At 36.2% G+C, this 12,382-nt stretch overlaps 2 protein-coding genes and 1 pseudogene across 2 annotated transcripts; 1 reads left to right on the top strand and 2 right to left on the bottom strand.

Moving 5' to 3' along the window:
* Positions 1-2,385: 2,385 nt before the first annotated feature.
* LOC117613633 (major strawberry allergen Fra a 1.08-like) lies at positions 2,386-3,234 on the bottom strand. Its single transcript, XM_034342229.1, has 2 exons — positions 2,968-3,234; positions 2,386-2,859 (listed from the first exon to the last, which is right to left on the bottom strand). Exons 1-2 carry the CDS (start codon positions 3,149-3,151, stop codon positions 2,561-2,563), a joined length of 483 nt encoding a protein of 160 aa, XP_034198120.1. The 5' UTR covers positions 3,152-3,234; the 3' UTR covers positions 2,386-2,560.
* A 467-nt stretch (positions 3,235-3,701) lies between these two features.
* LOC117613634 (major strawberry allergen Fra a 1.08-like) lies at positions 3,702-4,528 on the top strand. The gene is made up of 2 exons (XM_034342230.1): positions 3,702-3,968; positions 4,074-4,528. Exons 1-2 carry the CDS (start codon positions 3,785-3,787, stop codon positions 4,370-4,372), a joined length of 483 nt encoding a protein of 160 aa, XP_034198121.1. The 5' UTR covers positions 3,702-3,784; the 3' UTR covers positions 4,373-4,528.
* Positions 4,529-9,366: 4,838 nt separating this feature from the next.
* On the bottom strand, positions 9,367-11,869 carry LOC117613632 (annotated as a pseudogene).
* Between the last annotated feature and the right edge of the window lie 513 nt (positions 11,870-12,382).

Below are 12,382 nucleotides of genomic sequence, written 5' to 3'. Positions count from 1 at the left end.
TATATGTCTAAGTACATAATTTAATGTTAGTACTTGTCTGATCGACTGGTATAATATGTGGGTCTCTACTTTTTATTGATTAAATTGTATTTTATCCATACATTAGGAGTATTATCAATGAAAGAATTCAAATTTCAAATTTTGAAATTCAATTATAAGGAAATAATGCATTATATTTAGATTTTCAATGTGTTTGCCTTATTTACCTCAAGGGGTAAAATCGACACAACAAAAAAAGTAACAAATGTCAAATGACCTACATGTAAAACAAAAAACGCGTAGACTAAAACCCTATGACATCTAATCGTTTTAGACCTAGATCTAAGAAGCCTTTAATATTTTGATAATCTTATAAATATTTATGTTGCAAAATAAAAGTTTATGAGATTTTATTGCTATTGTTATTGTTTTAAAATTAATTTTGAAACAGCCAACAACTATAAAAGCATTAGCTAGTTGGCTGATATTTTTGGAACCAGCCTCAATTTATTGAGAATTATATCTTTCACATTCATGGAGAAATTAAACTTGACAATTCTATTTTGTGCTTATGCCTATATATATTTTCAAATTTTCATTACATATTTATGTTGTATTTAATTACCCAGATTGTGTGTGGAAATCATTTTGTGACAGTTTCAGTTTTGAGTAATTGGTTTTATAAGAAGCTTTCCACTGGTATTTAAATTGAATGCTTCAATTGTTTTGATTTCATTTTACATTGTTGGGCACTACAGATTTGATTTCCAAACTATTCTTGATTGCTACAACAAGTTAATTTGTTTAACGGTGGCTATGAAGATCAAGATAAGTGATCTCTACCTCCGTCACTCTAAAATGGCAATATAGTATATGACCAGTTAAATTCTACAGAATCCTTTATTTCTTTTACTTTGAATTTTGCAATCTTAAGCTCACTAGTTTGTGACATGAGATTCATACTAATAGTTGTAAATGTATATTTGAGTTTTTGAAAACTATATAAAACGGGAGCTTTCTCTTATGTTGGCCTGTCATTATCTTGGAAAATTAAGTTCTGGAGAAAGAAGCAATAATATTCCAAGGAATTTATTCATGTTTTTACTTGTGATTTAACAAGATTTTATTGTTTTGTAGTTAGGCTAATATGCTGGTGAAGGAAATAATGGAAATTAATGGTGCTTGTCTATTACGTACTTTTGTAAATGTATAATTATATATTTCAGTGAGTTTGAATTAGTGTGCCTTCTTTATTTCGTTGAACTTGACAACCTATATTTAAAACACATTCATATAGAAAAGAACCTTTTATTAATTATTAATATTTTTTATTTTTGTGGTCAGCATTGGAAACATAATGGATTTGCTTTACATATTTTAAATGTGGGGGTGCTTTATATTCATGACCTTGATATTACCTTCAAGTAATTTTTAAATAAGTATTTTTTGGCGAACTTGTTGTGTTGGTGTGAAGTTTTCTTATATTATGAAATTTTATTATGAGACTAATTTCTCTTCATTTTTTATATGAAAGTGTGTGCAACTAATGATGATCTTGGTATAGAATTTTGGTGGAGATTTCTTATTGTCTTAAAGGGTCATATTGAGAATCGAGAGGATATAGTGACAACTTAGATATGCGATCATGATTTCAGCTATAGTGACAACTTTGAGATGAGATCCACTAATCATTTGTGTGCAATGTTCTAGGAAATAATTCTAATAACATATAGGTTTAGAGTGCGCTAAAGTTGAGAACAAAGACATAACCCATATTATATATGCCTTGCGAAGACTAGTCATGATATGCATGCCTCATGGAGGAGTCGAAGGAGATGTGCTTAAGCCCATAAGGGAGTCACTTAGGGAGGTAACCCAACTTCTGTATACAGTCCCGCTCACTTAAGGACTTAAAAATAAAATCGTGTAAAGTCCTATTTAATAAAGGACATTGGATTAATCCAATGACACATAAGAAAACCCACTCAGACTCGTAGATTGTTTTCGATTGAGCAACTATCTAGTTCATTGATTTCTTGGCTAATGTGGATGAATAAAAAATTCAGAATCAGATTATCTGAGAAAAATGCCATTTCCGTGGCATACTACTCCATGAAAACAGATAAGAAAAAGAGAAACAAATATTGGATTTTGTTATAGTGGAAATGTTAAGAAAAAAACCGGGCGAAATATTGATTCTGTCGTCCAGTTGGTGATGGATTGATATACAAAAAATAAAAAAAAATGAAAGCCGCACCAATGAATGAAGATGGAAAAAGAGGTCACAAGACTTTTGTTGCTCTTTGCAAGCAGTACTGTGACAGATAGTTTTACTTGTTGGTTGCCCCGAACGGTACTTCTCAAAAGCCTTGACCAAACCAAAGGGCCATACCAGCAACTGATTTTTGCTTTATTTATTTAGAATCAAATCAAATAGAAACATTACAATTTATCATAGCCTTAGGTGCAAACCAAAGCAGCTCTGGCTTGACAAACAAGAAAAAGAAAAGGAAAAGGAAAAATGAAAGCCACACCAATATAATGACAGAGAAAGCACATGCAGTATATTTCATTTAAGGTTTTAGTTGTAGGCATCTGGGTTGGCCACAAGGTAGTTCTCAATAAGCTTGAACAGACCAGTTGCCTTCTCTTTCCCAGCCTTAACATCTTCTTCCTTGATCTCAACATCACCTGTGGTGTGGTAGTTGCTGGTGCTCTTTATGATGGAACCTCCATCAGCAGATGCCACCAACTTAATCTCATAACTGATTTTCTCAACCTTGTCTGAAAGAGCATCTCCTTCGACCAAACTGTAGCTGTACACAAAGTTATCTTTGTCAAGCCCGTCGATCCGGTGCTTCACATAGCTGTAATGACTTCCTGTAAAATGAGATTATAATTAGAAATTAAGAGATTAATGCTTTCAAGATTTATGTTATTAATTAAGCAAACAAGTTAGACTTAGAAGAGGCAATGGCAGAAACCAACCTTCACCAAAGCTAATCTTCTTGATGGTTCCAACACCTCCATCTCCTTCAACAATTTCAGCACTTTTCACTGATTGGGGAGCAATCTTGGGGATGAGGGTGTCAGCTTCAAGAACAAGGGCTTTGAACAATCTTGGTGGGGGGATGACTGAGGTGGACTCGTCTGTGTATGTGAAGACACCCATGATGATGATTTTAGAGCTTAGAAAATGATCAAAGAAAGAATGAAAGTGTGAAAGGATTAGATGATTGGCAGGGATGATATTTGATGCTGGAAAATGTGAGAACTGGAGTGCTATTTATAGATTGAGGCTGAAGGTCAGGCTGTGTGAAATCTGAGCTGTATATCAAAGACTTTAGATTTTGAAAATGAGAGTGAAAAGGACTTTAGATTTTTCAATTGAATGAATAAGGATATTATTGAGTCAGCAGTCAGCAGACTCAGCAGCACACCAGTTGTGTTGTAGTATTCTGATCATCAAAAAGGCCAATCAGAATGGACTGTGTACGTAGACATGTGTTTTAGAACATTCTATTAGAAAATTAATTAGCACATCAGCTGGTTGTAATAAGTTGGAATTTTTAAAATCAACTTGTAGAGGTGGCTTTCTTTGACTAAAATATTCACATGGGAAATAACCACTGAAAACTTGTCCAAACAACTTTATATCCATTGGGGTCACTTCACCCTTAACCTATAAATACTCCCTCTGGTGCTCACATTTCCTCACACCAATATCAGTCATTCTCTTTTAGCTTCCTCCACATTCATTCATTCTTTCTTTGATCATTTTCTAAGCTCTTAAATCATCATCATCATGGGTGTCTTCACATACGAAACCGAGTTCACCTCTGTCATTGCTCCACCTAGGTTGTTCAAAGCCCTTGTTCTAGATGCTGACAACCTAGTCCCAAAGATTGCTCCACAAGCAGTTAAAAGTGCTGAAATTGTTGAAGGAGATGGAGGAGTTGGAACCATCAAGAAGACTAGCTTTGGGGAAGGTTTGTTTACTTTCCACCAAGTTAATATGTATCTTGAAAGCATTAATTAGTGTCTTAATTTCTATAAAATTTGACATTAACCATCCTCAAATTTGGAAATTACAGGAAGTGAATACGGCTATGTGAAGCACCAGGTTGATGCGCTTGACAAAGATAACTTTGTGTACAACTACAGTTTGATTGAAGGAGATGCTCTTTCAGACAAAATTGAGAAAATCTCTTATGAGATTAAGTTGGTGGCATCTGCAGATGGCGGTTCCATCATAAAGAACACCAGCAACTACCACACCAAGGGTGATGTTGAGATCAAGGAAGAGCATGTTAAGGCTGGCAAAGAAAGGGCCCATGCTTTGTTCAAGGTTATTGAGACCTATCTTGTGGCCAACCCAGATGCCTACAACTAAAACCATCTATTATATATACTACATGCTAAGGGCAACAATCTTGTGTCCTCTCCTTTCTCTGTTTGTTCAGCGGTGTGGTGTTGATTAAAAAGTAATATTGTATTTTATTTCAATCTCAATAAATGAAACACAAATCATTTGATAGCTTTTTCCAAATTTGGTTTGCAATGTTTCCCTTTTCAAAATTTAACTAGTAAAATTTAGAAACATACAATGATTTATACATTAATGAAAACACTGTCGTCAATCTTCATATTGTGGATATCTGCTACGTTGTCCACTGCCGATAGGCCCTACAACTAGCTAGCTAATTATGTTTATCAATTCTCACTAGCACTTTCTGGGCATTCACGGCCACATATAGCGTAGCAAGAACCAGGCTGAGTGCCATTCCAAACAATAAAAATAAGGATTTTTATGTTGGTTTATCTTTTGAGGTGCCCTTTGTGAAAATCCCACATCGAAAATCCACACTCCTATAAAAGTGTTTATAAACAAAGCACTATGATGGTTTAGTAAGTGTGGTTAACATTGGAGAGTTGGGCTATAGGGTTTAGGGTTTAGGGGGAAAATATTTTAAAGAGAAAAAGGATCCCAATAAATTCTTATTTCCTGGTCCAAGAGATCAGGACGGATTATATCAATCAAAGACTAAGACACCCAAACGAAAATAAGAATTTACTGGGATCCTTTTTCTCTTTAAAATATTTTCCCCCATTTTCGTATTACATAAATAATTATCATCTATTATTGAATAAAAATAATATACATTTAAATATTATATAGTGACCTAACTTTTAAGTTGTCAAGATGTCCTTTTAAAAAAAATAATTATAAACTTAGTATGTTTAGGTTAATTAATTTTTTTTCTAAAGTTCTTTTTAGTAATTAAATATTATCTTTGCATTATTTTAATTATTATTTCTTTAGTGAATAATTAGCATTAAATATTTTAATTAACTTCATGAATTATATTACTCAATAAATAGTAATTCAATTTTTCTATTTTCAGAGTATAGTCACTCGGCTATACTCTTTAAATATATTTCCACATTGCACTGACAATACAAATAAGGATTTCTATGTCGGTTTATCTTTTGAGGTGCCCTTTGTGAAAATCCCACGTCGAAAATCCACACTTCTATAAAGGTGTTTATAAACAAAGCACTATGATGGTTTGGTAAGTGTGGTTAACATTGGAGAGTTGGACTATATAGGCTCGGCTTTGATTAATAATAATCATATCAATCAAAGACTAGGGCCTTGGGATCTGGAGGAATTTCATTAAGACACCCAAACGAAAATAATTAATTTACTGGGATCGTTTTTTTCTTTTAAATATCTTTCCTCCATTTTCGTTTATTGATAAGAGTAGTTTAAGACACCCTAAGTAATTACCCATACAAAGAATTTAGCACTTTCACGTTTAATAGTGTATATGTACGTAAGTATTTTTCATGTTCAATACACGTATTTTTAACAAAAGTTTCAATAAGATACACAAAATTAACTTATTATACAAATAATTATCACCTATTATTGAATAAAAATAATATATAGTGACCTAACTTTTAAGTTGTCAAGAGGTCCTTTTAGCAATGACATTATTAGACTTAATTCAGTGACAACTATAAAACATTTGAAAATTTACAACCAAATTCCTTTAGGTCACGTGTCACGTGTCACGTGTAAAATAAGATGCCTTCTCGACAACACTTTAAGCTCTGCTTATTGTATCTCAAGTTTTGCCAATTGAAGTTGAAAACTATGCAACTTTGCATCTAGAAAAATGTGTGACCAATTTATTAATAAAAAAATTATTAAAAAAAAAACTTAAAAGCATTGTTAAGCACCGGATCAAGTTTAACTCAAGCTACAACAAAAAATTTAAAAATAAAATATAAAAGAAAAGAGCACACTCCAATAGAGAGATTACAGCAAACCAAATTGTTATGAACTTACGTCTTCTCTCTCTCTCTCTCTCTCTAGACCCTTCTAGTTGATATATGTCCTCCTTACCCATTGTTTGAGTGACAAGGTACAAGCAAAAATCTATGAATATTCAATAAAAACAACACAACACATGGATCACATGGACTGTAGAAAAGTGCCAAGTAGGCATACAAAACTTGCCAGATAAGTTTGTCAACATAGTTATTTTGCAGCAAATGCACTTCTACGTTTAAATATTTTATGAATGTCATATGTGAAAAATACAAACTGCTAACCAACTTACCGTAAGTCTATACCGAGGTTAAAAAATGAGTAGCAGAAACTTCTGAAATGGGAGGACAACATCCATGACAAAGAGTGGCATCACATCAACACCGAAGTTTGTCATTGTATCATTCTCCAACTTCCTTTCGGCAAATTCCTCTGGGAAGTTCTTTTGTATAATGTCGTTAAGCGTCGCACTGGCAAAAACATAAAGAAGATATTGAAGGTAGACCACAGAACTGAAGCTAACAATCTTGGTAAACTCTGAAAGCTATAACACTAATTAAGCACAAAAAATTAGCAAGCACATATTGTTATACTCTGTAAAAGTGAGAATGCCAGACTCAATCTATAATAGGTGGAACTCCGGGGGATGCGCAACCATAAAGCAATAATTCTGATGTCAAATAATACAAGCATCTCATTCAATTATTATAAGCACAGCACACATGTTCTAGAACTGTTGAGCACAAAGGACATTTGTTACCTAGGAAAATTTAACACAAGTCAAGGACTAAAAAGGGATTAGAAGATATAGACTAACTCAATTAAATAGGATCAGTAACAGCAAAACACTCACCTGGATCCATTGACTGAAATAGGCATGAAATGCCCACAAGGAGTTGTGACAGGTTCACATTAAAAATAGTGTGCAATCAAAGTCATCACTGCGTTCTGCTTTTCTATGGCTTCTCCTCCCTGTGAAATTAGCTTGTATTCTCTCTAAATTCTGAAAACATTCCTGAATGAAATAATATAACATTTTAGAATTTCACAGTGCTAGGCCACTTGCTACAGAATACCACACTAATTATTGTTGAAGGTGTCTTCCCCTACAGTGCTATGCCACTTGTACAGTCAAAATATTTAAATAAATAAAAAAGCAGTTGCAGAGCAGAAGATGTAAGGATTTTCTACGTGACTTTATTAGACAGTAACATTAGGCTTCTAGTACTAGAAAGAAATGAATAAAGCAGAAAGGCATTGGTGAGCAATGCCAATGCGCCTCCCTCCACTAACCGACCTCTTCCTGCATGCGTGTTGACGACTAATTTATCCTTCCTTTTCTTTACCCCAACCAAGACCACCAGGAATTATAAATCTCTCATTCCTCTTCATTTGCCTCCCAATTCTCACTCTCTCAACAACAGAAACACAGTTTTGTATCTATTCCTTTCACTCCACACGAAACGAACCCCTCATTTCTTATGCCTTTCCTTATTTATGTCACATTTCCTCCTTCTCACACACTATATACATGTCACCTTTGCTGCTTCGCACTAGCAAGCTTCGTCTGTCTTCATTTGGAAAAAAAAAAAGGACACGACCCGCCCAGGCCGCCTAGATCAGTCCAGGACGCCTATGCGCCGCCTAGATCCTCCCTGGCCGCCTAGGCGGTGCATAGATCCGCTCAGGTCGCCTAGATCCTCCCAGACCGCCTAGGCGCCGCATAGATCAGCCCAGGCCGCCTAGGCCCCCCCTAACTCCCTGGTGTCGGTGTCCTCTCGCCTAGCGCTTAGGCTGATATCTCGAACACTGCTCAAAACCTGGAATGGGCTTGCACTGTGCCCTAGACGTTAGTAGTGATGAGTTCGAGTCCGAGTCCGATTCGCCAGAATATTAAAAAAAAAAAGGGAAATACCGAGTAAAGCTGCCCGACAATACTGGTTTTTAAAAAATTAGGTTAAAACGGGTATAGCCGCGCGGCTGTACTATTTTGAAAATAATATTAGGAAAAAACCTAGTATAGCCGTGTGGAAGTACTATTTTAAAAATAAATTTGGAAAAAAAATGAGTATAGCCGCCCGGCTATACTATTTTTCGAAAAATATGAACCACAATTTGTATAATACGTGAATTTGTGTGTGACACAGAAAATTTTGTAAAAAGTACGTGAAAATTTTAATTTAAATAATTAGCTAATTGGTTTTAATTTGAAGTTGTGTGTCTTACCGAAAATTTTATAAAAAAATACGTGTATAAAACACTAGAAAAACGACTATTGTATGTTCACTTGATCGCAGACTCCAGGCCTCCGATCAGGCTTGATCAGTTCCGTGGAGGTGGCGGTGGCCGTAGAGAATCACCAAGTTGGAAAAGAGCTTCTCGGGCTGTGATCACTGCTGACAGTAGGGATGGTGGAGATTGCGCCGTGAAAGGTCCTTGCTGATCTGACAGCGCGTGAGGCGAGGGCCAGTGCGGAGTAGGTCGGCCTGCAAAGCATCAAGAATAGAGCCATTTGAGGTCTGGCTATGGCTGAGGAAGGGTTTAGGGTTTTGCAACTGAAACAGGGTTTTGTGCTTTGCTTGGGGTTTTAGGGAGGGAAATTGCACTGTATTGTTGGGCTATGGCGTAGCAACCACGGCTCGAGTTAGAAATGGGCCCAACAGGGTGGAGTAGGCTTAACGTTGTACAAATCTATCAAAAGAGACTCTGTGCCAGTTTGGCATTGCTTATTTGGGGTGATAATTGATTTTAAAAAAAATTTGGGAAGTCCAGCCCGTTTGGTAAACTATGAGAAAATCGCTTATTATTAAAAATTGCTGTGAGAGAAAGCCATAAAAGAAAATAACTAATGAGGTGCTTTTATTTTCTGATTATGCAGGAATTAATTTTACAGCTGATTTCTCTCAAGTTTAACAAAAAGTTTATCAAACACCAAACTGCTTTCACAGCACAACAATGCCAAACTAGCTCGGAGAAATTTAAAAGAAGAAACTAGAGGCTCGCAGAAAACAAAATAGGGTTAAGGTTTAAGGAAATTGGGAAAATGTAGATAATGGGCTGATCTGTCTGATTTTATTTCTTATAAATGAGGTGACCCAATGCATATGTGGGTTAATACAGTCAGCTGGGTTCTCCTGGCACAAGCAAAACGTTAGACAATACCAATTTAAGCCTCAAGTTAGCATCAAGCCAATCAAACGCTGAGCATTATCAAACATCGCTTTCTGGGTCAGGATGATCATGCAAACCATAAATATCCAATCTCACTATTTTTAAAAATAGAAAGAAGAAAAAAATGCTCCAAAATTCTTCCATAGAAGCACTCATCTGACTCTAAATTTCACCATCCCACAACTCCTCAACACTCCTGTAGGGACCAAAAGTATCATGAACAAAGTTCGTCCCTCTGACCAGTCTTGCCTGCACAGTTGAAAACCAACGCAGTAGGTTAGGAGTAAACACAAAAAAGACAAGTTCTTGTAACAAAATCCCTGGACCTAATCCCAAACCAACCCCCCCAAAGAGAACCCCAGCTTGAAGATTCATCCCAAGGAAGAACACCTCTAAGTGATTCTAGAAAGTTTTAGCAGCATTCACATGTAATAATGGTGGAATGTGTTTCAAGATTTTGACAGCTGACAATAATAAGATCTTGGCAAGGGGAATAAAGGAACATCAGTAACCACTTGCCTGCTCAATTTCCGAAAGCTTAGCTAACAAGTCCTCCGGGATAGACCAGCCAAAGACGTCAGAGTTCTCCTTGATCCTTGCTTCATTAGTACTCTTAGGAAGAGCACTATGACCCATTTGCAGTCCCCATCGAAGAGCAACTTGTGCAGGAGTTTTCCTTAGTTTCTCTGCGACCATGTGAAGAATCGGATTCTGAAGGACATCACCTTTGATCCATGTTGTGCCAGGAGAACCCAGTGGTGAATAGCCCTAAAAGAAAAATACATAGCAATTAGTTAATTTCTAGATATCTCAGCTGCTAAGGAAAGAAACTTCTTGCCCAGTTATACACAGGTAACTATTTCAACCAAATAAGAAAATCGACATAGGAAATGTAATTCAATATTTGCACTCACCGAAATGTGAATTCCCTTGGATTTGCAGAAAGAATGCAGCTTGGCTTGCTGCCATGAAGGATGACACTCCACTTGGACAATAGCAGGAGAAACACGTGCCACATCCAGCAAGTCAGAGAGCTTCTTTGTTGAAAAATTGCTCACACCAATAGCTCGAGCCTAACCTGAATCATAGAGAGTTTCCATGGCTCTCCAAGTGCAAGGGATATCTGGTTGAACAAGGTTTTCAGGAGCAAAACTTACTGACCCCTTCTTCAACCGAACTGGCTAATGCATCTTCAATATTTCAATTGGTCATTACTTATAACCGAGTAATTACCCCAACATAATGGTATTAACAAATTCAAGACGATAATGCTAATTATCCACAATTCAGACCTTAATAGCTAGATGTAGGCAACACGGCCAGACTGAAAGGGATCGGGAATTTTGGAAGTAATTCCTATCAACAAGCACAAAGATGGCAAAAAGAATGTAATTCCAGTATTCTAAAGGACTCTATTTTAGTGAACTTCTAAAAAAAAGTGCAGATTTCACCTTGAACTAGGCAATCACTATATTTATAATGATCCCCTTTGAAAGGTCTGGTATTTCATACTCTCTTGCACCAAATTCTAACAAGCATAACTGGAGAATGAGCTTTGAACAGGTAATACTTACAAGATACAAGTCAACATAATCAAGCTGCAAGTCTCGCAGAGTCCTTTCCAATGCCTCTAACACATCTTCTGGCGCATGATCGGTACACCTGCGAACCAGCTTGCTTTTAGAAAGTACAAAATGTAAAAGACTCTAAGGCTAAGATATTTAAGGCCAAAGCATAACAGAACAAGGCTCACGGCACCATCACTTCGGCATGATCAATTATAACTCATTGTACTGCCTCAATGAAATTGGCATTGAAATTGAAACAAACCAGAGTTTGGATGTGATCCACAAATCCTCGCGATTCACCACACCATCTTCAAACAGCTTCTTCAGAACCAAACCAATCTACAAGAAATAAAAACCAAATCTTTGTCACATTTAAATCGTAGTAACTACTCAGCATCTTAAAACAAATGAGCCAAACACAAATTTTTATTATTTTTTTTCAAACAAGTATTGTAAAATAAAAGGGTAAAAGCAAAATTAAAACTTCAACTTTAATGAAGGGAAATGATATTAAAACTTCAAATTTATTTAATAATTTAGCAAAAGGCAACTGCAATTACCTCCTTCTCATTGCCATAGCGTTGAGCACAATCAATATGGCGATATCCTGCCTACAATTAGTAGAACCCCATTTTTCAGCTGAATGTTAGATGCTAAGTCTACCAAATCAACGGTAAAGATTACAAAAATTTCAAAGCTGGGAGTGATCAACGATGAAGACCTTGACAGCGGTGGCGACGGCGTCGCCGACGAGGCCAGGGCTTGATTGCCAGGTCCCTAACCCTAACGAAGGGATCCTCGCTCCGGTGTTTAACTCAAATGAACCAATATCGTCCGCCATTATCAATCTCTCAGAGCGACGGTGAAGAAGTAGACAGAGCAATGAAAAATGTTATTGGCGCTCTTCAACCGAAAAATGATCCAAAAGAAATCGGCCGCCTGGGCTCTAGCCGATCGGCTATACTACTTTGGGTATAGCCGGACGGCTATACTCCTAAAGTACGTAAGGGGCAAAAAACCAGGTATACTATTTACTTTAAAAAAATTGAACAAACCGAGTCTAGCCGTGCGGCTATACTATTTCTTTAAAAATAAAAAAATAAAAAAATAAAAAAATAAAAAACCCGAGTATAGCCGACCGGCTATACAATTTATTTTTGAAAAAAAATAGAAAACCCAGAATCGCCTTTCGGCTATACTATGTCTTTTCAAAAACTTGGGAAAACCCCGTATAGCCATTTGGCTATAGTATTTCTTCAAAAAACAATTTTTAAAAACTCTTAGCCTTTTTTGGCCTACTTCTTTAATTTACATAATATCTTCACAA

Source organism: Prunus dulcis, unplaced genomic scaffold (assembly GCF_902201215.1).
Source record: "Prunus dulcis unplaced genomic scaffold, ALMONDv2, whole genome shotgun sequence".
NCBI lineage: Eukaryota > Viridiplantae > Streptophyta > Magnoliopsida > Rosales > Rosaceae > Prunus > Prunus dulcis.
The sequence above is the reverse complement of the archived record's forward strand: the minus strand, read 5'-3'. Positions and strand labels throughout refer to the sequence as shown.

Excerpts from the sequence above, each read along its gene's own strand:
- LOC117613633 (XM_034342229.1), bottom strand. The coding sequence starts at position 3,151 with ATGGGTGTCTTCACATACACAGACGAGTCCACCTCAGTCATCCCCCCA. Across the intron at positions 2,860-2,967 it reads GAAGATTAGCTTTGGTGAAG|GAAGTCATTACAGCTATGTG; the intron begins GTTGGTTTCTGC and ends CTCATTTTACAG.
- LOC117613634 (XM_034342230.1), top strand. The coding sequence starts at position 3,785 with ATGGGTGTCTTCACATACGAAACCGAGTTCACCTCTGTCATTGCTCCA. Across the intron at positions 3,969-4,073 it reads GAAGACTAGCTTTGGGGAAG|GAAGTGAATACGGCTATGTG; the intron begins GTTTGTTTACTT and ends TGGAAATTACAG.